A 26,647-nucleotide genomic window follows, 5' to 3' on the forward strand; every position below is an offset into this window, starting at 1 on the left:
CTACTAGCTTTTGCGCAACAGCAAACAAAATACATATTTTCTTAAATATAAAGGTTTAGTTCTTCATTTATTCATTTTTTTCCATTATAAAAAAAAATTATTACAATAATTATATGACCTCACTGGGATTACTCGTGCCAAGGACAATTAAAAACATACTTTTTTAAATATTTTAAATGTGAGAATAAATATTAATATCATTAATATTTCATAATATAACTCGGTAAACCGCAGTTCTCGTTGAAAAATTGTTTGGGCGTTTTATGGAAATATTCTTCTTTGTTTCGCTGTATTAGAAAATATAATTTGCTTTTGAAAAAGTGCTTTTGACACAATGGCCACTCTCAAATAAAAATCCTTAAGAAAGAAATCGAGTGGGGCTAAGTCGGCCTCGTACTGTAGTGATTAGCGTATTCCCCAATCACGTTTGCGGTCTTGGGTTTGATTCCTGGTAGGGTCGACATTAAATATTTATTTTAAAGGTGGTTTAACACTGCAATAATTAACTGTCCTTGGACTGGAACCTGAAGTGTAAGCTGATCACCTTCATGTAACATATGATCGGCCGCATTTGGTGTTCCAATGTAGTACCCTATGCACCACCGGTTAAGAATAAGGTATGGTGATGACGGTTTATTAGAAAAAAATGATTTATTGGAATACTATCAACAAAATTTTTGTTTGTTTATTTCACAAAATATTAAAGTTTATGGCCTTCTGATATACGTATTCCATTCAATATTTTTGGGGCCATTTTCAATGAGTTGTAAACAATTCTTAGAATATCGGAATTACGTTTTTGTTCATTTTATTCTGATTTATTATTATGTTAATTTTATTTTATAACTATGTATTATAATTCTTTAATAATTTATGTCATATACTGTGGAAAATGTATGTTGTCATTTTTTACAATTTATGTCGCAATGAGGAAGTTCGGTGGTTTTTTTATTATTTTCATTTGTTGATAGACTATTAAACCAAGTCAAAACAGTTATTTTAAACAATAATTATGTATTATATTATTAGAGCTATGATTTTTGTAAATATTTGTTTTTTTCAAACATACTACTTGTACTGGTACTTGTTCAAAATATTTTTTTTCATTATTTTAATATTTAAGTTTCTACTAAAGAAAAACAATAATTCCATTACTTAAAAGTTTAATATTAATTAAATAATGGTGCCTAAGGATATAATCATTTAAAAAATACAGTTGACAAATAATTACAAAGAATGCTGTCTAGTATATTCCCAGATGAATATTGAAGCCGTCACATGCACATTCAAAGAGCGCACCAATCCATGCTGTGGAATTTCAACACAATAGTCCAAGAAACTTAAAATATCGCAGGGTATACCTTCTTTTTCATGCCTAAAATAATATTTTAAAAACATAATAGTCAGTAAATAATACAGTTAACATTTAAAAATTAATCATTTACACAATATACATGTGTATCACCGTTAAATTAAAATTTTGAGCTTAAATTCAATACAAAAATAAATATCAAAAACAAATTTACTTGAGCATTTCAAAGTAAAAATTATTTGGACAGAAGAAAGGGGGTTACTGTCGTAATATGAATAAAGTATAAATTTTATATTTATGTATTTGGATTTATTCTACATATAATAGGTACCAAAGTAAAATTTGTTTTGGAATAAATGGAAGATACGACCCTTTTACACTTTCTTCATGATGGAAATTTCCACCTTAATTTGTGTTATATTCATCATTTCACTGTTATACATTAAAACATTTCAGTGGTTAAAGAAATAATGTTATACAACGCCCTCTTTTGCCACACAGATAAGTGTTTGCATATTAGTGTCAATAGTACGTACCCAAGCAAAAGTAAGCAATTTCTTGGAAATTTAAAATTTTGCAAAGTTATACTTGATGAAGTTTGTTCTGCACCAACAATGACGTAACCTTTATTCTTCATTTCAATCAAGTATTTTTTTAAAGCAACCCCAGGCGCCATCTCAACAATGTTATTTATCCATCGCTCTGATGAAACACTAAAATTAAAGGAAGAGTTTATTTAATTACTGGAACAGCTAGAAATAAGATTGTGGTAGGGATATTTTTTATTATTATTATGGTTCTTATCAATAAACAAACGACTCTCCAAATATTATGTCCTGACATACTAGAAATAAAATCTGTGTTAAGTCGGAATATACAGATGAGTTGGAAAGTAAAATAATTGTCACGGATAATAATTGCAATAAATTATTAAATATTTTGAGTTTGTCAAAATGTTTGTAGACAAAAGAATAAAACTAACCTGTCCAAGAAAAAATTTAAAAGTTGGAAAACTGTTTTCAGGTATGGCCTAGTATGTGAAATAATTCAATCAGATGAATCTCTTCACAACAATAAAGGTTTCAACTTTTTAACTTCACTAAAATCAACAGATGGAAGAATTAAAGAAATATGGATGTTTAAAAATATTTTCAACTAAGATGAAGTTGTTGGGAATATGAAAATAAAGGCGTTTACAGAGCTTATGTTCTGTCATCTACTGGGTTAAGTGATCTTTTTAAACACTATAATATTCACCATTCTGCCTTTTGAGAGTTGGCTTCCATATTCACGTACGGCATTTTTTTATATTTTGTGTATAGGCTAGGTATCATATTCCCAAGCGCGTTGGTTTACTATAAAAAATGAATGTGTGGAGAAAACTGGAGACATCTATCGTTGAAAATAGGGAGGAGGGGAGGAGGGGAATGCCTCAACTTCTTAAATATGGATAAATATACCTTAAATATGGATGTTCAATTCAGTAAAATAATTAACAAGTATAATAATTGACATAAATTATTTAAAGGTAAAATAATGAATAAGTTAGTGACCGAACAAATATAAATTATGAAAATTTGCACCATCACAGTTTAAACAGGATAGTTTTATGACTGTATTTAAAAAAAATATTTTTCCTATGGAATTTAGACTTGTGATTGGTACATTATAAAATAATTACCAACCTTAATGTTTGAAACTGTTTATCTTCAAGGTGTTTTAAACTATCAATAACATATTCTTTGACGCCAAAAACTTCACAAGTTCGAGCCAAACCACCGAGGTTAGGAGCTCGGTCAATAAGAGATGCAACAACAATCAAGTTGCTACTATTATTACTTTCCTAAAACAAAAAATAATTAACAATTACCGTAATTGAAACAATAGAAATTATTAACTTTTTTGGTATCTATTTTCATAATAAACATAGATTATAAAAAAACTAAGAAACCTTTTGTTTCCCTGTCGGAATTCCTAGATCTGCAAGCATATTTCTCCACGGGACAAACTTCTTTTGAATATTCAAATGATTTGATTTGGCTGAGTGAGTATCTGGATTTGACATTTTATTAATTTCTTCTTGAACCAATTTTTCATTCCTTTTAATGCTTTCGTTGCTATCACTATATTTCATGTTTATAAAATTAGATTCCGAATCAGCTTCATTTGACACTGTGGCGTAAATGTGTTCCTCTTGGGCAACACCAGTTGAAAGCGGAATATTGTAGTATATGTTATTGACATGAAGTCCATGTATTGTATCAAAATGATTTACGTAAAAATCATTACTGATTTTAAAAAGATTCTTTTCAGAGGAACTTAAATCAAATGTAGTTTGGATTGTTTTACAGATCAATTTAAAATTATCAGTAAATAAAGGATCAACCCTAAATAATTCGTTTAATTTTAAAGAAAAATACTGTGCATGTAATCTTAAATTGAATAATTGCCCCATTGTGTACGGCAGAAATAGCTGCATAGCAAAATTAAAGTCTTCATATAAACAAGATGTTAATGTTTTATTGCTGGTTTCAATTTTAAGTATTCGATACTTGATAATTTGATAAATAATCATAAAATATGATATTTGTGGTATTTCTAATAGATGAAATTCAGTAACAGCTGTCTGATTCAAAGGTAATTTCTGAAACATACATAAAATACTTTATTTATGTACCGTCACAAAAGAATTTATTAATAATTTATCAATAATTCATTAAGGCACATACTTACTTTATGAATAAAATATAAAACAATGTACCACTCAAGCATAATTTTCGTACTTATGTGATGAGGTTGTTTAGCCAACCGTTGAATGCACCATCTAACATTATTGTCAACGTGGGAACCATCTGGATATATTTTGAAGGAAAAGAGGAGGCTTTGTAATGTCCTAAGTAACAATCTGTGTTGCATGGAATTTCCATGGTATCTGTTATTAGGTTTGTTTATAAGGTCTACTTTGTTCCTTAAATCCAAAGTTATATATGCATGTGTGTCAAGATCCCGAGTTTTCAATATTTCAAGAGCTGCAGCTCTAATCTGAGGAATTGGATTGACAGTGCTGTAAAATAAAATGCTATTAATTGATCTGTATGTACACATTTTAAAATAAAAATCTTAGACCGGTTCCACCTATAAAATAACTTACTACTTGATCTCCTCGGGTATCAAAAAATCAGTGCTGAATTTATTTATAAAATCACAGCATTCATATTCAATTCTGAAACAAAGAAATTAAAATCATGGAAAATTGTTGGTGTACAAATGCAGTGCCTTATGGATCATTAGGTGCGGAAATGAAATGGTGATGATGATTGATCTTACAATGTTTATATAAAACATAAATTGACATTCGATGTAAGTAATATTTTTTAAAATGCATATCGCACAGAAGATGTGAACACCAGAACAGTACATATTGCACCGTGGGTGTAAAACTAAAATAAGTGCAAATTTCTCATTTTTGGGATTTAAGTATAAAACAATCACATATGTCACAAGCTCGAAATAAAAGGGGAAAAACATCTAATAAACCCAGTTTTTCAAGCATAATGTAAATATAAACTCATATCTCTAAGCTACACTATTTGCAAATGCTACGGTTTTACACTCGAAGTGCGACATAATACTCTCTGTTTTATAAATCAAGTGTGTTATGGTGTTTTATATTATGGTCGAATACAACATTTAATTTCCAATGAAATGTCAGTAAATAGGCATACAAAAATATAATCTTAAATACTTATTTAATAAAACATACCTCTGATCTTTTCTTAAAGCCATTCCGAATACCAATGCTTTGCTAAGCAATGTTGTATAATAGAAAGGAATATCTTTTGTAACAACAAAACCTAAATGTTCCATAAATTCTTGCACAATGAAGGGAATTTGTTCACCAAGTTCAAATATTTTCTCTCCGTATTCGAGCAATGTTGAATTTAATAAATTTGACATCAAAAGGTTTTTTTGAAACAGCATTTTTGTAAAAGCTTTAAAACATATTCGGAATTGTTCATTTTTCCGTAATTCGAATGATTCCCTCCATATTATATTAACCAATGTTTTAATTTCATTTATAAGTTCTGCATAAACTAAATTTGGTAAGAGTATTTCAGTCAGTCGTATGATCGGCAGTAAACACCCATGTCCACCAGCTTCAAGAAGATAAATTATTTCATCATATAATTTATTTACACTATCAGAACTCCAACTGTCAACTTGTGAGAAATATAAAATGTAAACTTGTAGCTTAGCTTGGTTAAATTCAGATATTGTTTTGCCTACTGAAATTTCAGATTCTTCTTTATTTGGTGTATTTACTTCACTAGTTAAGTTGTACAAGAGCTTAATTCTTTCGACCCTGACCCCTTTATCATAATTTTCGGTGAGTGTGTAAAATGTCACAGCTTTAGAAACAATTTTCAGGGAAAAAAAAATCTGTGATAAGCATTCACTGGTCTTAAGCAGGTAAATAGCCATGGTAAATAAAGATTCCAATGATTGATTTACCAATAGAGAAAAATTCTCCTGTCTACACCAGTATGTAACCATAGTACCAACCCCTTTGACGTATTGGTTTATTAGCTCTAAGTCTTTTATTTCTGAAGAAGAACGTAATTGCTTTTTCAAGTAATCTGCGAGGATGTATGCATGAGGTTCAAAAATTTCATTTAAAAGCTTAGTTTTCAATCTATCATTTTCTGTTGCATCTACGACATCAATTATATTGACTATTAAAAAGAAATATCTATCGAATTCGGTGTTAGATGAATATTCTCGGTTTTCAAATTCTTTTAGGTACATCAACATCATTTTGATGGTGTAAACAAAATTGAGTGCACTTGAATCACTCAGAATCACTAAGAATCGTGTTAAAGTTTCATAGTCAGTGAACTTTTCCAAATATGACTTATCAATTATCATTTTTTCAATTGAAGTATCGCAGCATTTTTCCTTGACAAACTCTATCAATTTTTGCCAAAACAAATTCCTTCGGGTAAGAATTTTTTTCATTGTAATTGGGGAGAGTATTTCCACTAAAGATTCTGTTCCAAAAATATTTACGGACTGCTTCAAAACAAAATGTAAAAAACAGCATTCTGTAGCACATTGAATCATGGCATTATTTAAAATGGGTGAGTTTGAACCAAAGAAGCCCGAAACAACTGTTTTCAGTGGAATATTAAAATCTTCAATGTTTGGAACGGACATCAGAGCAAATGAAATATAAAACTTTGGAATTGGAGATAAGTTCACGAGAGGAAGTGCTGAGATGATATTTATCATATTATTTTTATTCTTTAAAAATATTTTAAGCAATGGTACAAGTTGATTTTTTTCATAATCGTTAACATTTTCATATAAATATGTATTGTCAAGAGCAATAATCAACTGTTTGAATGGAAAATCCTCTATATTGACATTTTGATTGTCGTTTTTCAGAGCTATTTCAATTGCTTGCTGCACAACAGCATTAGCGTCATGAGAAAATGTTCTAATTAAAGCGCAGTTATACCATGACTGATGCAAACTGGGTAAATTATTGAATAATTTCAGAGCTGACAGAACAAGATGGGATTGTTTCTCTTCTAGAGTTTCTAATAAGGTAAAAAGAGCAAACCATGAACTTTCAAGTGTATTTTTAATTTCCCTTTTCCAAACAAATATAGGTTGATTATCATTGGAACTATGAACAGTTATTTGCCTATCACCTGCACAGTGAATGGCTCTTCTGGCTAGATATATAGAGCACTTTCGCACCGAATAGTCTTTATGTAAAAATCCAAAATGAATTACATTCCAAAACTCGTACGTTTCTAGAACAGTGCTCTCAATTTTCCCAAACGTGTCATCAGTAGACAAAGGCAAATAAAATTCAGATAGGGAACATAAAATAGCAAAATCATTTTCATTTAACATGTTTTGTCTACTTAAAATTCGGTCCCAAGTCATATTCAATATATTGTAATCTTGGCAGCAATTGATAAACAACGGTACTGTTTTTGAAAAAAAATGAGTAGTTAGAAGTTTTTCTTGATCAATTATCATTTTTTCCAACTCACTATATAAGAAGGTAGCGTTCACTGGGACCTTATTCTCGATACACAGTTCTAAAATAGTGTCCATGATTTTTATATTTACAGAGTCCTCTGATACTGATGAATTGATATTATGTACTGACATTACTTGTTGAAGAATATGTTCTACAACACTGTGTAGTCTTTCTGGGCATAAAAGTAAGGAAGTCGACAAAATTTCTAGTAAAATATTCGTATTTTCAGATGAACTAGATAACAGCAATTTGATTGTAAAGCTTATGTATATCTCATTCTCACAATCTGTCTCTTCTTGCAAACATATCATGTATTTGTATCTTAGAAAAGTTAATATTGTTTGCAAATGACTTTGTTCTATTACTGATTTTTTCATCAAAGAATCCAGTTTTTCGTCGATAACGGATTCATCTAAATCTAATGTGTCTAAAGGCCCTAAGGGGCTAGCATTTTTGTTTAATTCCTTAAGTTTTTTTAGGTTATTCATGGTAAACCTCTCAAATTGTATTTATTACAAATCGGAAGTGAATAAATAAATGCAAATATAACATGCACTTAAGATTATTACAAGAGCCACATGTTTTAATTTATAAATATCACAAAAAACAATTTGAAACAATTGACAACAGCGTGACAATTTATTAAATTTGACATTTGACAGTCGTGCGACGTATATGACGTCTGACAACATCATAGACTACGACCACCTACGACCACACGCCGACACTCTTGAGTCTTGAACGTCTTGAACTTGACGAAGAAAGTCATAGATTTACAAGATAGCCCACAGACTACAGATATCTTAGATAGACATTTCAAATATTAAAAAAAAAAAACAGTTGCTTGTTTATTGAACACCGATCTGTAGATCGGTGTTGGTTTATTTCGAATGATCCAGATGATCGCACCTTCAAATTTATAATACAGATTATACCCAAAAAATATATTTAATTTTTTGAACGGGAATACCCATTCTTTTTATAGATCACTTTTATAGCGTGATTTTCACAATATAATACCTCGACGGCGCTTTACAAAAATATTCTAAAAATAGTTTTACAAATTAATTTAATTACAACTCTTTTTGTTTGTAATTTAAGTAGGTAAAACAATTTATTTTGTTACCACATATCCTACGGATTTATTCAAATAATTTAGAGAACAAGTGGGGTATTAAATATTTAAGGAAACGCTTGTTAATCAATGGCAATCAACCGTGTGTAATTTCCTTTTCTTCCAAACCTAGTGGTGTACAAAGCACTGCATTAGTAAACCAAATGCAGCGTATTTAGAACAACTCTTATATGAAGGTATATGTAATTTAATTATGAAAATTAACGCAATTAACGAAAAAAAAGTATTTTAAAACGCATTAGATTAGATTTTAATGATTAGGTGAAAACTTTTCAAATATTACAACTCTTATTTTAAAGTGAAATGCTTTGGGTAATGGGAGATTTGAGATTTTTTTTTCGGTTTCAACATCACATACATTATATTTATATTCCTTATATGAATTTTCTTCAGTTTATTTATCCTTTATATAGATGTTTACACATTGTAACGGACGTTAAGCCGTAATACAGGGTAATGATATGCCATAATCTTTTGATTTTTTATATCCACTGTATTAAAAAAATATTCTGACTGTATATACTATATACACAATAGTTTTAGAAACGTATCACTAGAAAAGCCGTCGCCAGCCAGATAAAAATGCCTACGCTATTAAATTTTTTACACTGCAACCACGATGTGAGAGTGGGTCTTCTTACGTAAAAATATTGTTTATTATTGTCAGTGAGTATTGTCACCTGTATCCGAGTATAGTCTCTGCGTCTCTGCCTGGATCTGTCAAAAGTCAAAATAGTGGTTTCCCCTTGCTGTTTGTGAACTTAGGTTAGATCAGTTTCTTATGTTGGTTCGGATCGGATTTTCATTCAGGACTATATTGGTGAATGAAGAACTGTGTTATTTTTAAATAAAAATGGCTGTTTTATTAAAAACCGCTAAGACTGTTCGAAATCATTGGAAGAAATCTACGTTTGGTGCTGTAGTTTTGACCTATGCGGTTTCTTCAGCTAAGACTAACTATGAGTATGTTATTTATTACGTTTCGTCTTGGGTTTCTTCTTCCGAACCATAAATGACCATTTTCTAATTATTTTCAGCACAAACGCTTTTATGAAAGTTCGTTGCGAAGAAGCCATTAAATATGGGGAAGAACGTTTACCCGTTTCAGAGAGTCCACGATCTATAACTGTTATTTTAAATCCAGCCGCTAATAAGAGGACAGCCAAAACAGATTACGAAAAGTATTGTGAACCCTTATTTCATTTAGCTGGAATCAGCGTCACATTACTTCAAACAAATGCAGAAGGTCACGCAAAAGATTTAGTTAAAGATTTACCAGAAAATCAATCTATTGTTGTTGCTGGAGGAGATGGGACCCTCTGTGAAGCTTTGACAGGTTAGCAACATTATGTAAAAATCTATGTTATTAATGTACTTAAAAAAAATAAAAAAATTATTGTCTAATCCACCGTTTTTTTCAGAATGAAATTATCTTTCTATTTATTTAATTATATTGTGTCTAGCAATCACATAATAATTTGTATGAGAAATCTTATCACGCAATATTGATTATATTTCTGTTTTTTATTATATTCTTAAATAAGATTGTTTCAAAATATATTTTATCATTAAAAGAACAATGTTTATTTCATAAAACATATTCTTTTAAATTTTCATTAGCTACTAATATTTAATAATTACTTTTTTTTGCCCAAAATTTATTTCAGGACTTCTCAGAGATAATGAACAGGCATGTCAACGAACCGTTGGGATTCTGCCATTAGGAAGAAGAAATATGGTTGGTAATCAACTTTTTCCCGCTGGGAATATTTTGCCTAAAGTTAAACAACTAACTGATGCTACAATGGCCGTGATAAAAAATCATTCACAACCAAGAAATATTATGAAGATCGAAGCCATTGCGACAGAAAGCGATATCCCAGGGAAACCTATTTATGCAGTTGGAGGTATTGAATGGGGAGCGTTCCGCGACGCGTATGCAAAACGCGATAAATATTGGTTTTATGGTGGCTTTAGGGAATATGCATCTTTTCTCTTTAATGGATACAAAAGCTCTCTCTCTTGGGATTGTAAGGGTACTCTCAAGTACACTCCTCCATGCGATGGCTGTAAAAATTGTAGATCAGTCACAGTAAAGCATCCACAAAAAGCAAGGTGGGTTGATTTCATCATGCCTAAGGTGAAAGATCAAGCCTCACCCGGCAAAGACTATACAGCTATATCAAATGAAGGTTGTATAGATGTTGAAGAAAGGTGTTTCAAAACATCTGAACTTAATCTCACTTTAAATGAAGGTGATACTCGAGTTCCGCCACACCTATCAATCAGTCTAAGTAAAATTAATTTACGATATTTTGAATATGTAGCAGAGGGGTGGAAACGCTTAAATAAAAATCCACCAACTATCAACGAAGTCATCAGTGCAAGAACATTGGAATTATTTCCTTTAAATGTATCTAAAGAAGGAAATGAAACATGGTTTGCTATAGATAATGAAGAATTTGAAGTAAAACCAATTAAAATAACATTCCTTCCAAGTGCTATAAAAGTTTTTACCAAAGAGATACAAAATTCTTAGAAATTTTTCCTATAACATTTAATACTACATATAACATATATATCAAAACCATGTTTGATTATATTATAAGATATTATTTGTTTGTGCGTAGATTTTCATGGTTACTGTTCTCAATATGTATTTTCTTTTTTGGGTGATCCCGAGTAAGTTGTATTTGTTTCGCAAGAGCCATCTTCAAGGTAAACTATAATAAACTGAAACGTCAGAAGTATATATTTACATTGATTTTTAATTTTGTTTATCGTTCATAAGATTAATCTTAGTTCTGCCAAAAATACCTCGTTTGTATTTAATACTAAGCTTGATAATTAACTTGCTGTAAGTTTTTTTTGGTTTATCATTTCCACAATTAAATCTGATTTCTCTCAAAAAGCTCACTTGATAGTATATTGCTGAAAATAAAGTTTATTGCACAAATCTCATTTTTTAAATTGTGATACCAAAAAAAGCAAAACTTTTGTGTCACTGTTATTCTACAGTTATAAAATTTATTAGTATATTTTTTATTCTTAACTCTGTTTTTCTGCATTGAACTCTTGAAATACATACATCTGGGAACAATATATGTTTTTAAATATTTTCAGATATTCAATGAAAAAGTATAAACAAAAGTTACTAAAAACACATTGACTCAATTTTTTGTTATTCTAAATTACCAATTTTAGTCATTCACAACTATTTGTTGTTAGTAAGTTTTATGTTTACCAACACGTCATATTAATTTTGTTGAAATAATGCTCAACTGTTATTGAATTATTTATTTGAAATCCCTGAAGGCAATATAACTGTGAAATAAATAAATTGATTTACATAATTATATTTGTATCAGTGTTTTAATATTTTTGTGGGTCAGTAATTCTTTCCTATTTCTCGCTTCAACTGAATTAAAAATAATACTCATATAAAGCATGTACCTGCTGGTTTTATTTAGGGAATTAGACAAAAAAAACTAAAATTACTACTTTGAAACATGCTTCAATGACATCTATGAATAAAAAACTAAAGCTACGTTTAGCATCAGTCCTGAGCCATCATTTGAAACTTAACTTCACATTAGATTAACAGATGTCATTAATATATATATTATAAAATCTTATATATTATGTAGATTGTTGTGGATGGACAAATTATAGCGCTTGTTTCGTAATAATAATACCTGGAGGGTGCTTAATCAAGTGATTTTATGAATCTTGATTTTAATTTGCCTTAAGTATTAAGGTGATTCTAAACGAAAATATGAAACAAATTATTCATAGATGGCGCATTTATATTTTTTTATTGAAAAATGCCATTTTTACGTTTGTTTTCGATGGAAATTTTTCAAAACTTGGTTTGCGGAAACTTTACACTATATTAATTGTAACAAACCAACATAACAATATAATTTAAGTCCTTTTCACAAAATGGTGTACAAAACAAAAAATAAAAAAAGTTATGATAAAAGTGCCATCTATGAATAATTTGTTTCATATTTTCGTTTAGAATCACCTTAAGTCAAACTTTCTAGTTAGAGTGTTTATTTTGTCATCATACCCAGATTGATTAAAATGATTTCGAAAAAAAGTGGGTTTTAAGTTTTTTTCGACACTCGTAGTTTCGTACTTCTGCTGGGAGACCATTCCATGTCATGGGGCCTGCTATCGCAAATGCGCGTTCGCCAGGTAAAATAACTTTTCCTATAGATATTATGTACAATCCATAGGGATTGTACATAATATCTTCACGGATCTCGACATTTGTGCATTTAATAATATCATTGATATCACTGAATAGTCAGTGATATCAATGATATTATTAAATGCACAAATGTCGAGATCCGTGAAGTGTGTAAGGCTGAGACATGCATTATTGACAGAATTAAGAAAAGGGTGCTGCGTTGGTTTGGACATGTAGAGCGAATGGACAGCGAAAGAACGACTAAAAGGATCTACGATGCAAATGTTGATGGATGCAGAAAACGAGGAAGACCGAGAAAGACATGGCACGATCAAGTCCATCAAATACTTGAAGATGGACATGTCAAAAGTAGGAATAATCGGCGTGCGTGCATAAGAAGATGTATGAATGTAGAGGAAGCGAGGTCTGTATGCCAAGATAGAGTGTTATGGCGTTCTATCCTCTCTGCCTATCCCTACGGGGAAATGGCGTGATGGTTTGTTGTTGTTGTTGTTGATTAAGTATATATTGCGATAAAATTGTGAGAAGCAGTTATTTTTTATTAATTAAAAATTATACTAAGATAGGTAGGCATACATAACGAAAATCGTAAATCGTTAAAAATAAAAATGGATTAATTTAATAGTCAATTAGCAAATAATAATAAAAAACCGCTAACTTTCTCATTGGGAAAACAAGGATGAAAGTAGGCTGAAGTAGTCTCCCGGTCGAATGTGTGGTAAAACTATGAACGATAGGTGCACAAATAATGTCGAAATTCGTGCATTATGTAAGGTTGAATTTTTGCGTTGGTTCGGACATATACAGCGAAAGGACCAACATTATTTTCAATGCGAATGCTGACCGATGCAGAAAACGAGGAAGACCGAGAAGGACGTGGCAAGAACAAATTCAGCAAATAATGCTTGAAGATGGACAAGTAAAAGTCTGAATAATCGTATCCGGGTTCAATTTAAAATCGGATTCGGATTTTATTTAAAATATACCTACCTACTTATATAAAAAAAATATTTTTCTGTTTAGTATTTATTTATTTATTTTACAGTTATAAAATGTACAAAGGTGGATCTAAAATGTTTTTAGTATGTCCGAATATTTGTAGACAGGTTGGATTTCTTCCCTAGGGAGTTATTTGGATCTAAATTTGTTGCAACAGAGAGGGAAAGCATTTTTGAGAAGAGAATATGCAAGTGTGGGCATTCACAGGGCTTAAGACCTGTCATTGTCTGTTTTAAGTGGCCACTTTCACCATTCTGCCCATGTTTAAACATCCAAATTTCCTCAAGTCTTCCATCTAATGAGTTTTGTGAAGTAAAAGAGCTGAAACCATTTTCATGTGAGTGAAAAGATGGAATAGTTGAGGAAATGTGGATGTTTAAACTTGGGCAGAATGGTGCATGTTACACATTGTGTAAAGTGGCCACTAAACCAGCCAATGACAGGTCGGAAGCCTTGTGAATGCCTAGACTTCCATATTCCGAATTCCGTTTTCAAAAATATCTGTTGCGACAAATTTACATGTACAGAGGTTCTTTGTTCCTGGTCCCGATTAGCTAGGAAATTCTTGTGTTTAGGCAGGACCTTATTTTTAAATTTGTTTTTTTTTTTATTAAATGGGGCTTAAAAAATCTCTAATAATAAATTAGAAAACATAACAAATCATTCGTATTATCATCGCCACGATTTTTTAAAGTTTTGTTATTTTTTAAAAATTGTTCCGCGCGTAACGTTACTAGTTCTCTTCGGTGATTTGTCCTGATTGGTGGGTCGGATTCCCGAAACCGGAAATCTATCTCAACACTCTTATCATTGGTTAATTTAGAAGATCTTGTAACGTCATTTAACGTATGTAGCCAGTTTTTATTATTTTTTTCATATATTTTCGAGAAACTTCGCCGAACAATTACATGTTCTTATTTCAACCGCGTGAGAGAAAACATTATTTATATCCAATTTCTTGTAGCACCGAACTTCCTCAATGAAAATAACTCTGTTAACTACCATTGTCATCAAAACCCTAATCTTGTCTATAAAGCAAAATAGTTTTTTAAATATATTTTTTATTTATTATTTTAAAAAGCCCGTTAGAATTATATTAGAAATATTATCAGGTACAGTTATGTTATGTCTCGTCCGGGTAGTGTAGTCTTCGTGTGCTTTTTTAGGTTGATTTTAAATTTGTCTCCAGGGTAATTTTTCAAGTGGTAAGGTAAGTCATTGTTGTTTTTACGTCCATTGTATAGTATTTTTGACTGTCCTTTTTTTTAATTTTTTAATTTATTTTTTTTAAACATTTTATTTTAATAGGTAATTCAACAAAGATACATACAAACAAACATACAATTTGAAAGCATTCGTCGATACAATTTTATATGCACATATATCTTCAATTGATGATTACAACACCAGGTTTACTAGTATGGAAGGGCTAGCTGTTCCTAGATACTGCAATAAATATGGCAAAAGGACACTGCAATACAGTATACCTAAAATATTTAATATGTTACCAAACAATATTAAAAATACTGAGTTAAATACAGGAGTTCGACGTTTGCTCAAATTATGGTTATTAGAAAAAAGTTTTTTGTATTAGTGATAGTTTTTAATTTTTCAAAATGTAATCTGTAATTGTTTTTTAAGTAAAATTATTGTTAATGTAGGCTAAGTGTAAATAATTAATGTAATTTATAAGAACCTGCTGACGAGTTGTATGTATGCAACTCAGCAGGACTTTAATTTAAGAATTTTTTGTAAATATTTTTGAAAAATAAATATAAAAAAAATTATAGAATTACACAAAACAGATTTATATATTAAGTTGTAATACATATTTTTTAAATATTTTTTTTCATACAGAATACAATGCAATAAAAAATAAGTTGTACGTGTGAACTTATTGAATAAGATTTATTCCTAAGAGATTATTCGCAAAAGCTGAGAGAGTATCATGAAAAATGACAATTTTATTGTTTCGGCAGTATATATTATATTCCCGACACATGCGGGCCATGGGTGTGTGGTATGTAGCATTCTTTGAAAACAACAAAGGCAGTTTAAATATTTCCCGATGTCTGAGTGTTCTCAATCCCGCATTTATTTGTATTTTATTTAGGAGGTTAGTATCTACTTTGTAGTTTAATATTTTATACAGAAATTTTATATCGAAAACAACGCGGCGTTTTATCAGAGAAATAAAATGAAAAAGAGTTAGAAGTTGCTCGTAATTTGAATTTGAACGTGGGTTAGACATTTGGAACTTATACAAAAGGTACTTTAAGAACTTTTTTGAACAGATTCTTTTGAAGTTATATGATTTTGATATTGCGGACTCCATACGCATGAGGCATACTCAAGATTACCGCGAATCAAACTCATATATAGACATATGACAGTTTCCGTTTTTTTTAAGGTTTTGGTTACTCTCTTTAGGAATCCCAGTAGCTTAAGTGACTTACGAGTTATGTAATCTATATGATGTTTAAAATTTTATTTTGTGTCAAAACAAACCCGTACGATATTTAAAAATAGTTTTTTTGTTTAGTTTAATAGTCTATTAACAAATATAAAAATAAATAAAAACAACTGAACTTCCTCATTTCCTTTGTCGGTCCCCTAGGCGAAGGGGAGGGGGCGCAACTGTGACTTTAAAACACAGTATACCAAATTGTAATTCGGAAAATTGCCAAATCGTCATGCGCAAAAAAATATCTGTAGCTCAATCACAAATAACTATCGACGTGCTTAAAACATGCTAAGCATTTGAGCAATCACAATTAATATGCTTAAGTTATCGCGGTCATAAGTCAACGCGTGTGTAATCTCTAAGCCAACACTCGTGTCGGTTTGTTTTTTGTTTTCCTTGTTGATTAATACTGTCCACTGGCGAAAAATCGGCGTTAACTATAAAAAATAATACAATATATCGCATTTGCAAAATAGTAAGGAGTATCTGATACAAAAAAGTGAAAATTAAATTACAATTACTACGGCGACTGCTTTTCTTGACATTTGGCTTGCCAACCGCCGGCTAAATGCAATAAATAGCATGATTAATAATAAGTAAATAAATTAAAATAGCAGTTTTGGAATATTTTCCATAAATACACCGGTGAAATTCAAATATGTGATTGCGCAACAGGATTATACGTCGCGAAACGTAAATATTTTGACATTTAATATTAGGTGATCACGGATGTTGCATTGTGAATTGTGATCGCGAATACGATAAACAACCATGGTGAGAAATTGTAATCACATCGCTTATTAGCACGTCAATAGTTATTTGTGATTGAGCTACTGAATGGGAGACCAAACATATTTTTTCCTTTAACTACGTATTTTAATGCTTACATAGTAAAAAAGGTGATTTATTTATACAGAAAACTTGTCTTGTACATACATATGTTCAAAATGTGCAAACCATATTATCTCAACATAAAACAATGCATTTCAAGTCTATTGTTTTAAGGCATGCAAGAACATCCATTTCCCCATAGAATACGTATGCAAAAGCACAGTTTGATTGACAACAGAAAAGGTACAAACATTAGTAAAACCACGGGACAGAAGTTCAGAATGAGGTTGAGCTAACCGAAGCAAGAAACTATAGTAACTCGAGTAAAATGAAATCAACACGAACCAAAAGAATGTTCTTTCTTTTTACGTGACCATTAAAGTCTAGTTCTATAAGATTGTTCTCTTTTACTTCTCGTCTTTTCACTACAGCTGATGCCTTCAGTTTTTTGCGAGAAAAATATATTGAAGTGAGATCGTCAAGGGCGAAATGTGTTCACGGGAGGTATATTGTGATGATTGCATATTAGTCTATTGAATTTTTATGGCACCCGTCCGTATTTTGACATAACGTGCACCTAAACACACAAAAGACAAAAGATTCCGTCGCACTTGCTATTAGCAAATTTATGATTCATAAATATTGACGTTGGGATGACGATGGCTAAAATGGACACTGAATGCCAGATATTGTAGGCATCGCAAGTGATTTTCTAAGAATGAGTTTCAATGTTAACGAAATATTCGAATGAATGGTACGTGATTACTTGCACATTGCATAAAATGTTTAGAAATTAAACAATCAAAAGCAAGGATAGGTACAAGAAGTAATACTTAGTATAAAAGCGTTCAAACGGAATTAGTCAGTTAGAAAATAAAATATTACTGTAGTTCAAAAAATACGCACGGATTAAAAAATATATAACTACACTAAACCTCACGTGACCACTTGAGTATATTTTTTCGCACCACAACAGACCTGGAAACCGATTTATTGTGGTGAATTGTTGAACAAAAATCTCTTTTTTTTGTGTTCTCACCGGGAATTGAACCCGAAATATTTCTTGCGTGAATCAAGCGTCTTAGTTTTTACACCACGGAAGACGCTAATTGACGAATGAAAAAACAAAAATATAACGTGGAAATTTTCTGCCGATGCAGAATTGCACAATAATAAAATCGGAGTGGTTGATGAATATAAATATCTAGGACACAAAGTCAAACTTGGTAAAGATAACCAGATAGCGGAGTTACCAAGAAGAATAGGGCTAAGTTGGGCTGCTTTCAGCAATCTTAAATATATTTTTGAAAATAAAGAAGATATGCTTGAAAAGACAAGTACATGAATCGTGCAAATTGCCGGTGACAACATACGGACTAAAAACCATGTCTTTAACACAAAAAGTAGCCAGAAATAAAAATGCGCGCAGCGATCTATGGAAAGACAGATGCTCGGTGTATGTCTAAGAGACAAAGTAAGAAATAAAGAAATAAGGCGCCGAACCGGAGTCGTGGATATCATGGATCGTGCAGCGAAATTGAAATGGCAGTGGGCAGGACACTTGGCGAGACAAAATGATGGCGGGTGGACACCCAGAATAATAATGTGGAGACCATTGCCAAGGCCAAAGAAAAGATGGGTCGACGAGATTGCCTCTATTGCCGGTAAAACGTGGATGATGAAAGCGGGTGATAGGAAGGAATGGAGACGTTTGGAAGAGGCCTTTATCCAGCAGTGGAGAGAATAAGGCTGAAGAAGAAGAAGAAGATAGAATTGCAAGCATACATATATTAGTTTTTTTTAGATTTTTTAAAGTAGTATAGAAATGAACGAATTTTGTTAGGAATTATCAAAAAATGCTATTTTGTTCTACTGACATAAATGCAATAACGTTTAAATTTATAGGAACATTACAAGTTATAAATACTTAAATGGTATTTCAGTTCGTGGGTACCTTCCTAGCCTTCAGTCTCTGATGGATTTTAGTCGTGGTCAAACGTGACGCCACGGAAAAGAATGTCATGGTTTGTGATATGAAAATGATATAATTATTTACAAGAGAAATAAAAGACAAGTGATACTTAATTCCACAAATTTGGAAATCCAATAATTTTATGATAAAGATTCCGGTTTCGAAAATGTCGCGAAAGCGATGAAACCGATCACTGGTTATTCCAAATTTGTAGATTTAAATATCACTAGTCTTTTATTTTCATAATAAATTACAATGAACTTCCACCAAGAACTTTTACTAACATAAAACTATTCGTAAACTTTCCAACATGAAAAGAAGAACAGATTTATATCGATATCCAATGTAGGTATTAAATAAGTAAATAATTAGTTGAATGGTACTTTAAAGTACATTTTCAGAATTATGAAATATGTACATAAATAATAACGCTGGTATCTAGAGTCTTAGCTTTGGTAACGAGTTGATATGAACAATGGAAATATTTTGATATCTGCTTATGTATATCTCTTTCTCACACGAATGTTTGCATGTGTATCGTGATTTGCCATCTTTTTATTTTAAATTGTTGCGGGCAGCACAGTTTTGGCTGAATATGAGATTCAGCTTTTATGGGAATAACGTGTCTATTTATTATACAAATTTTACGTAATAGGTGATTTCCCAACTTCAAATAAGATAGTATTAAAAAATACGCGTTAAATTTCCATGCAGGCATTATAATATCGTCCACTTGGGTATCTTTGATAAATTTAAATGGTGTATTGAATCAAATAACTTAGCACCTGGCAAAGGTATGCGGGAACCTTCAACACTTATTAGCGTTCATAGCGATGTCAGCATCGTTAATTCACAAAACAAACTTTAATTTGGTAAAATTTATAATATCCTTTCAAATGCACTTAATTATGGCGATAAATCTCTTTAGAAAGAGTCGAGGGAAGAAAGGTCCCGCGATTGTTAAAGAAATAATGGTGAATAGAAATCTTTGGCTGGCACTCCCGGCCACAGTAATTCGGGTTTCCTTTTCCTGTCTTGTAAATATTTTAATTAATGCATCGGCGGAAGACGCAAGACGCAAAACGCGTCTTCTTCGCACATAAATACGTGTAAAGCTCAAAGGATTATTATGAAAGTTCATTAATGGGGATGCTGATTTTGACGAAAGCGCTTTGATTTTTTGACTACTATATATCATTTTATACAAGGTGTTTCATTTCCCATTCTACCCACAATACGAGTAGACATATAATAAAAATTATGTTAAAATAATCTATTGATTTTTTATGAAGTTAATAATTTACCTACACGTACCTATAGAGCTGACGTTTTTTATAAATGTTCGAGAATTTATTGATAAATACGTATTTTTTGTATCATTTCTTTAATGTTTATAATGACACACTTAAAATCATGAAAAAATTTGGTGAACGCTTTAGTTTACTAACGATCGAACTTAATACAGTGATGTAAATAAAGTTATTCAAAACAAAACAAATTAGAATAGGGGAAGGAGGATAATATTGAAATGTGGAAGATTTAAAAATTTAACATACATTATGTTGACGGTATTGAACATGCTTTCGGTAAAGCAAAAAGTAATTTTAAATACTTTAGTGTGGAAATTAAAATTTAATAATAAATTATTGCCCGAATAATAATTTTTCATATAACTGTTGTAATTGGCGTAGGCCGTATGTATTAAAATGAATAAATACATGTTTTGTGATGTTCAGCGTAATAACGAAATTCATCGCTATCCTACGAGGGGAGATGAAGGATTCATACCCGTATGCAGAAACAAACCTTAAAGTGAGGAATTACATTCTATTGTCTTCACCTTCTCGTTATTCTCTGCATTTGAAATTAGAATGTACTTTCCTCACCTTAAGTTTTGTCTCTGCATACGGGTATCAGATTCCCCAAAACTAGAATCCAGGCAACTCAAAACAATGACTTAAGATGTTTAATGAGGTGCCAAAAGATATTAGGGATGCTGGGTCTTTCGCATTGTTTCGTGGGATGGCGATGATTTTTGTTAAAAACAAACATCCATATAGGTAGATAGAGTGTCGCCGGAAAGCGTCTGAATTTTATAACAACGTTTTGTTTTTGAAATTATTTTTGTATGTACAGGGGTTCATTAAACCCTGTCACATCCGAAACTACGATGATCAGTATGAGAAAGAAGACATATTGGTACATAGAAGTATTTTTTTATAACGAATAATTTTAAAAAAAATATATATCAATAAAAGCAAATGGTTGCATACTTCTGCAGGGGAGAAGCGAGGAGAGGGAGGAAGGAATCTGATACTGCGCCGCGCTCCCCTCACTTCTCCCCTGCAGAAGTAAGCAACCATTTGTTTTTTAAATGTTTTATTTTTTAAAAAAATCTTTTTTTATTATATGCTAATATGTCTTCTTGCCCATACTGATCATCGTGGTTTCGGATGTGACAGGGTTTAAAAAACATCAAGTATATTGTTTATGACTTAAGGTATAACTAGATGTTTAAATTTTATTTGTACAACTATCTAAATATAAACATTGCATTACATTATTGGGTGGGTAGGTACCTCCAGTGTAGGTGTAGTTATAACTTAATGCGTTTGGGCACTTAATGCGTTTGAGATCGTAATAATTCGGATATCAGTTTGAATACAAATAATATTTATTGATATCCAACAAGTGTGAACATAATATTTTCGACCAAAACATTTAATGATAAAATGATCTAATTTATAGGAATATTAAACATCCCCACGCGGCTTTATTCATCGCTCCCGACGCGACGCCATAGAAGCGTTAATCCTTTCCCAATAGGGCGCTGAATGGGACGAAATTTCGACACACCTTTGATCGCGCCGCCAAACCAGCGTAATAATGGAGCCACAGCATTTTACCTGAGATTGGTTCGTTCTCGCGAGTCCCCATTATTTGTATTTATGAATTATATCGTTTTGTGCATTAGGTAACTCGATACTTGTGTGTTTTGCCTCAACACCGACGCTCCGTGTTTTACAACATCCCGCCTTGTGTACGACTACTACAATCCTTACACGTTCGCCACTGCCGCGGTGAAAGGCAAAAGCGGAAAGAAAAACCGCCCTTCGCGACATTGGAATACGGGTGAAATTCACGTGAAGATTTAAGCGTGTTCACGCCTGGCACATGAAAGGTAGTTATTCAACGCGCAGAATGATTGCTCGCATTATGAACTTATTTTACTATTTACATTTTATCCTTTGCCCCGATTGTTCAGGGATGCCTGAATGGCTGCAGCGGACGCGGAGCCTGTAATTTGGATCTCGGTGCCGAAGGCTTATTAATAGAACCACTCCTCTAAAAGACGGGACAAAGGCGTCATATTAAATAAACCTTTACCGAAAGAACTGCGAGAAAGTGGATAAGGTACTAGGTATGTATTTTAAAATGTTGAATGTTAAAAAATATTTTTTCTGAGAAATTAAAGTGAAATGCAAGCTAAATTTATTTCAAATCAAATGGCAGTGATGTTATTTTGTAGATACAGAGCCTACAACCAGTCATTGGTTGAATTTTGTGAAATTTAATAGCTCTATCTACCTACCTAATTATTTTTTTAATCTAAGTAGGTCATTTTTTTTAGTATTATTTTGCATTTTTGTGTGTGCCCAAAATATGTATAATCTTTTTTAGGTGAAGCCGTGTTGATTGAATTCGTTCCGATACGACATTTCGGCTACCGTTGCAGGAGCCATCTTCTGGGTAAACCTATAAAAAAAAAAAATCACCCTAAAAATACGACACGTATTGACAACGGAGACTGTGAAAGTCTACGCACTGTAAGTTTACATAACCTACTTAGAATATTGTCAATTTTCGAGTTTTACTTGATAAGTTTTATCTGCTGTTTTTTATTACCTACTGCAAAAATTATACTGTACCTGTGCCTAAAATCCGCACCGAATTGTATAATGGCACTTTATTAGTAAGTGCTTATGCTAATTGCTGAATATTGGACACATCAAATAAATAAATGGGTATTGCATGATCACTGAATTTTAGGTTTGTTGAAAGTTTAATTTTGAAAATCCAGTTTCTTTTTTTGTTTTGAATCTTAAAATAGAGCGCACATAAACATATTCTTATGTGTGCTCTAATAATAACAATGTACACAGTACATATATTTAATTTATAAGTTGTTTAAAATATATGTCTTAACCTTTTGTTTGAATTTATCTTTAGTTTATTTTTGTTTATCCCGTTTATACGGAAGTTGTTTTTTTCTTTCATTCGTGAATGTAATTTTGTTTGATGTAGGCACCTTTTTATTAAATAGATATATATATATATATATATATTAAGTTGTTACAGATGTTATATTTGTTTTTAATTATAACTTTCTACTAATGCCATTGAGATCGTTAATCGTTTTTTTTTTAATGTATATAATTCGTTTTTATTGTTTTACTTCTGATATTATGATTTTGTAACAGGTTCATTGAACCGTATACAAATAAATAATTGTTAATAGGTGTTGTTAGGTATTAGGTGTAAATATAATTAAGATGTTAATTGATACAAACAGGGATATTGGTAAAAAAACATCGAAATTTACGTTAAATCTGTAAATATTATATCTTTGCTACAGCTTCTAGGGTGTTCTATGGGCTCATAAACGTATAATGAAGTTCCTTGAAGTGTAGAAAATCTCCTTCCAAAGTTTTATGGCGGGCAATAATGTTCCTCGCGTGCTTTACATTTCCACTGTTTGGTCAGACATTTTTGTCTGCTATACCATACGGGTGTTCAATTGTTTTATAATTTGTAACCGAACTCTAAAGGAATTAAATGGAACATTGCTGGAAGCATTGTTGGGAAGGATCGCTTTGTTTTGGCCCCAAAGAAAAATGCGAAATAGGTGCTTACTCGGTTATTAAAGAGAATTCAAACTCCATAAGTCCTACTGTGCTTTTATCAAATAGATACAAATTTTGTAAAGGAACGTGCTTCATATAATCACATAGAGAAAATGTGGATGTTTGCACTTACTAAGAAACAAAATAGTTTTTAAATGAAATTCGGAGTACAAGAAATAGAAACGATGTATTATGCTGCGAAAATTTCTGTAGAATCTTACCTAGAACAGGGCGAAAGTTCACTAACCAGTAGTGGTAGTTTACGTATTTTATCACGCCATTTTCTATAAAAATGACACAACTTAATTTAACTTTGCCATAGTCATTATACTACACACTCTAATAAGTATCTGATTCTACAGAGAGGAGTTAACACTTTTTTGGCTCAAAGGCAGCAATACTATCCGAGGATATATAACCTTATCCCATATTCATAGACATGTGGTAGGATTGCCAAGCTGAGGAAGGTTTTGGTTGCATTTTAAATCTGAATTGGTCGGAGGGAGTCAGAGAAATTGTTGTCCGATGTAGAATAACGTAAGTTGATTTCTAGTTTTACTAGTAACGACTTAGGATTAAGGTATTAGGGATATATTTATTAAATACTTCTTTTCCTCAAAGTCTCAACTGACTTGGAGACCTCTGCAGAAAAACACAGAGAGGATCTGTGGAGAGAGGAACTCGGCGATAGGCTTTGGATAATGCCATCTGAAAGCACAAACACCGTCAACAATTTGGACTTCCCTACGTGGAAAGTTCTCAATATTCTAAGGGTAGGGGTGTCTAGGTGCAAATACAATCAACGGAGGTGGGGTTTTCTGGAGGAAGATGACATGAACTGCGATTGTGGAGAGGTCCAGGATGATACTCATCTGCTGCGGTGTCCACAAATGCAGTTAACTTGTGATGATGATGATTTGAGGATGGCCACTGACAAGGCGATGTCTGTCGCTGCACACTGGAGTGCCAAGTAAGTAAGAAAGTATTATTTACTTCTAAATCTGGAAGTCGGGCACACATAAACACATTCTTATGTGTGCTCTAGTAATAATACTGTAAATACGTGTATCTAATTTGCAAATAATTTTACATGGACTTTAAGTTTAAAAATCTGTAGAAATGAACAAAAGTTGATTTTTTTAGTAAATTATATTTATGACAAACATAACTCAAAAAATACATTATGTACCGCCCTAGAACGGGAAAGCTATCCCTAGTTAGGCGGTTTAGATGGCTCATCAGAAAAAAATATTTAAATGTGTATGTATACTTTTACTACATAATTAACCTTTTGTATAAATAATTAAATGTAAGTTGCTGTTATAAATTTACAAATATGTAACAATTAAATAAAGAATAAAACCTGAAAGTACTTAATACTTTCAATTTTTTTAATTAATCAAATGGCTTATGGGGTCAAAATAAAGTTAATGTTATCATGTTTATGATCCTATATAATATTTATGGTGATAAACTTATATGTATGTGTAAACTAATTATTCGTCTCAACTCAACACATGACTTTTAGTCCCATGGAGTTTGGACTTATGTCTCAAAAAACGTGTAATAAAGTAAATAAATGAATAATTTTTCAATATAAATATAAATTACCAAAAAATATAGTGTTTTCAATGAGTGCTACATAAAAAAGAATTATGAATATAATTTTTGATTTCTTTCTTAAATATGTTATATTCCTGACTGCACTTTTCATTTTACTAAAGAAAAATATTCATCTGTAAGTATAATGATATTGTGCTATTGTTTTTAATTTTGGGATTAAGATGTTACCAATTATTGGTCTAGGTCTCGTACATACGTTTCGTGACGTAGAAACACTACTACATATATATACATTTTTTAAACTACTATGTATAAACGTTTTGAGTATGTCCTAATGTTTGTAGACTGGCTGGATTTCACTCCCTAGGTAGTTATTAAGATCTAAATTTATTGCAACAGAGAGGGAAAACATAGTTGAGAAAGAATATGGATGTCTAGACATTTACAGGGTTTATGACCTTGAAGCTCTTTATTCATTTGATTGTAGAAATACATTTTTTTTAAAAACATTGTTTTTATTTTCTGGTACAATAATGACCCATTGATCAAAAAACTTATCATTGCACAAAAAGCTTTAATAAAAATTATCCTGAAAGTACCTGTCAGAACGAGCTCCCTCGACATAGACAAAAAACTTAATGTTACGACTATAAAACCAATTTATGCAAAAGGTTTACTTAAGTATGCATACAAAAAATATTTAATACCTCCCATGACACCGAACACAATTATAAGAGTTATTAGACATTCCATCCTGATGCTTGCTCACCACATACCGCACACCGCATCTGAGGACATTAGTCTCCTTGGCGATGCCCACATACACAGAAAATTTTCTCGTTTCCGAACGAAAAAAGCTGCCTAAAAGAGCTCTCTGTAATTTGCTAATCTTAGCATATTCGTGCTGAAAGAAAGTAATCCAGAAAAACATAATTTGCACTTCATTGGATTGAGAAAAGAGGGAAGTGAATTCCACTCTGATGCTGCAAAAGCAATCGAAAATCAACACAACTTTCGGTCAAAGAGGATTGGTCTACTTCTCCATCAAAGTGTACAAACCACTTCCATCGTCCATAAGGACAACAAGTAAATACTGTCAGTATAAAATCGCCATTATGAAATGAATAACGGCGGTGGCATGCGCACGGATTGATGAGTGGATCAGGCCAAACAGGCAGAAAGTAGAAAGATGTTTT

The 26,647-nt window shown here is 31.6% G+C and overlaps 2 protein-coding genes across 2 annotated transcripts; one reads left to right on the forward strand and one right to left on the reverse strand.

The window, feature by feature from the left end:
• Nucleotides 1-1,146: 1,146 nt before the first annotated feature.
• On the reverse strand, nucleotides 1,147-5,454 carry LOC148284894 (tRNA (guanosine(18)-2'-O)-methyltransferase TARBP1-like). Its single transcript, XM_088233307.1, has 7 exons — nucleotides 5,076-5,454; nucleotides 4,464-4,535; nucleotides 4,046-4,376; nucleotides 3,264-3,956; nucleotides 2,998-3,155; nucleotides 1,849-2,025; nucleotides 1,147-1,375 (listed from the first exon to the last, which is right to left on the reverse strand). Exons 1-7 carry the CDS (start codon nucleotides 5,291-5,293, stop codon nucleotides 1,228-1,230), a joined length of 1,797 nt encoding a protein of 598 aa, XP_088089433.1. The 5' UTR covers nucleotides 5,294-5,454; the 3' UTR covers nucleotides 1,147-1,227.
• Nucleotides 5,455-9,167: 3,713 nt separating this feature from the next.
• On the forward strand, nucleotides 9,168-11,458 carry Mulk (acylglycerol kinase-like protein Mulk). Its single transcript, XM_088233314.1, has 3 exons — nucleotides 9,168-9,465; nucleotides 9,540-9,838; nucleotides 10,170-11,458. Exons 1-3 carry the CDS (start codon nucleotides 9,356-9,358, stop codon nucleotides 11,039-11,041), a joined length of 1,281 nt encoding a protein of 426 aa, XP_088089440.1. The 5' UTR covers nucleotides 9,168-9,355; the 3' UTR covers nucleotides 11,042-11,458.
• The last annotated feature ends 15,189 nt before the right edge of the window (nucleotides 11,459-26,647 follow it).

This window comes from Micrasema longulum, unplaced genomic scaffold (genome assembly GCF_059751315.1).
Source record: "Micrasema longulum isolate JH-2025_06_02 unplaced genomic scaffold, ASM5975131v1 h1tg000080l, whole genome shotgun sequence".
Classification (NCBI taxonomy): domain Eukaryota; kingdom Metazoa; phylum Arthropoda; class Insecta; order Trichoptera; family Brachycentridae; genus Micrasema; species Micrasema longulum.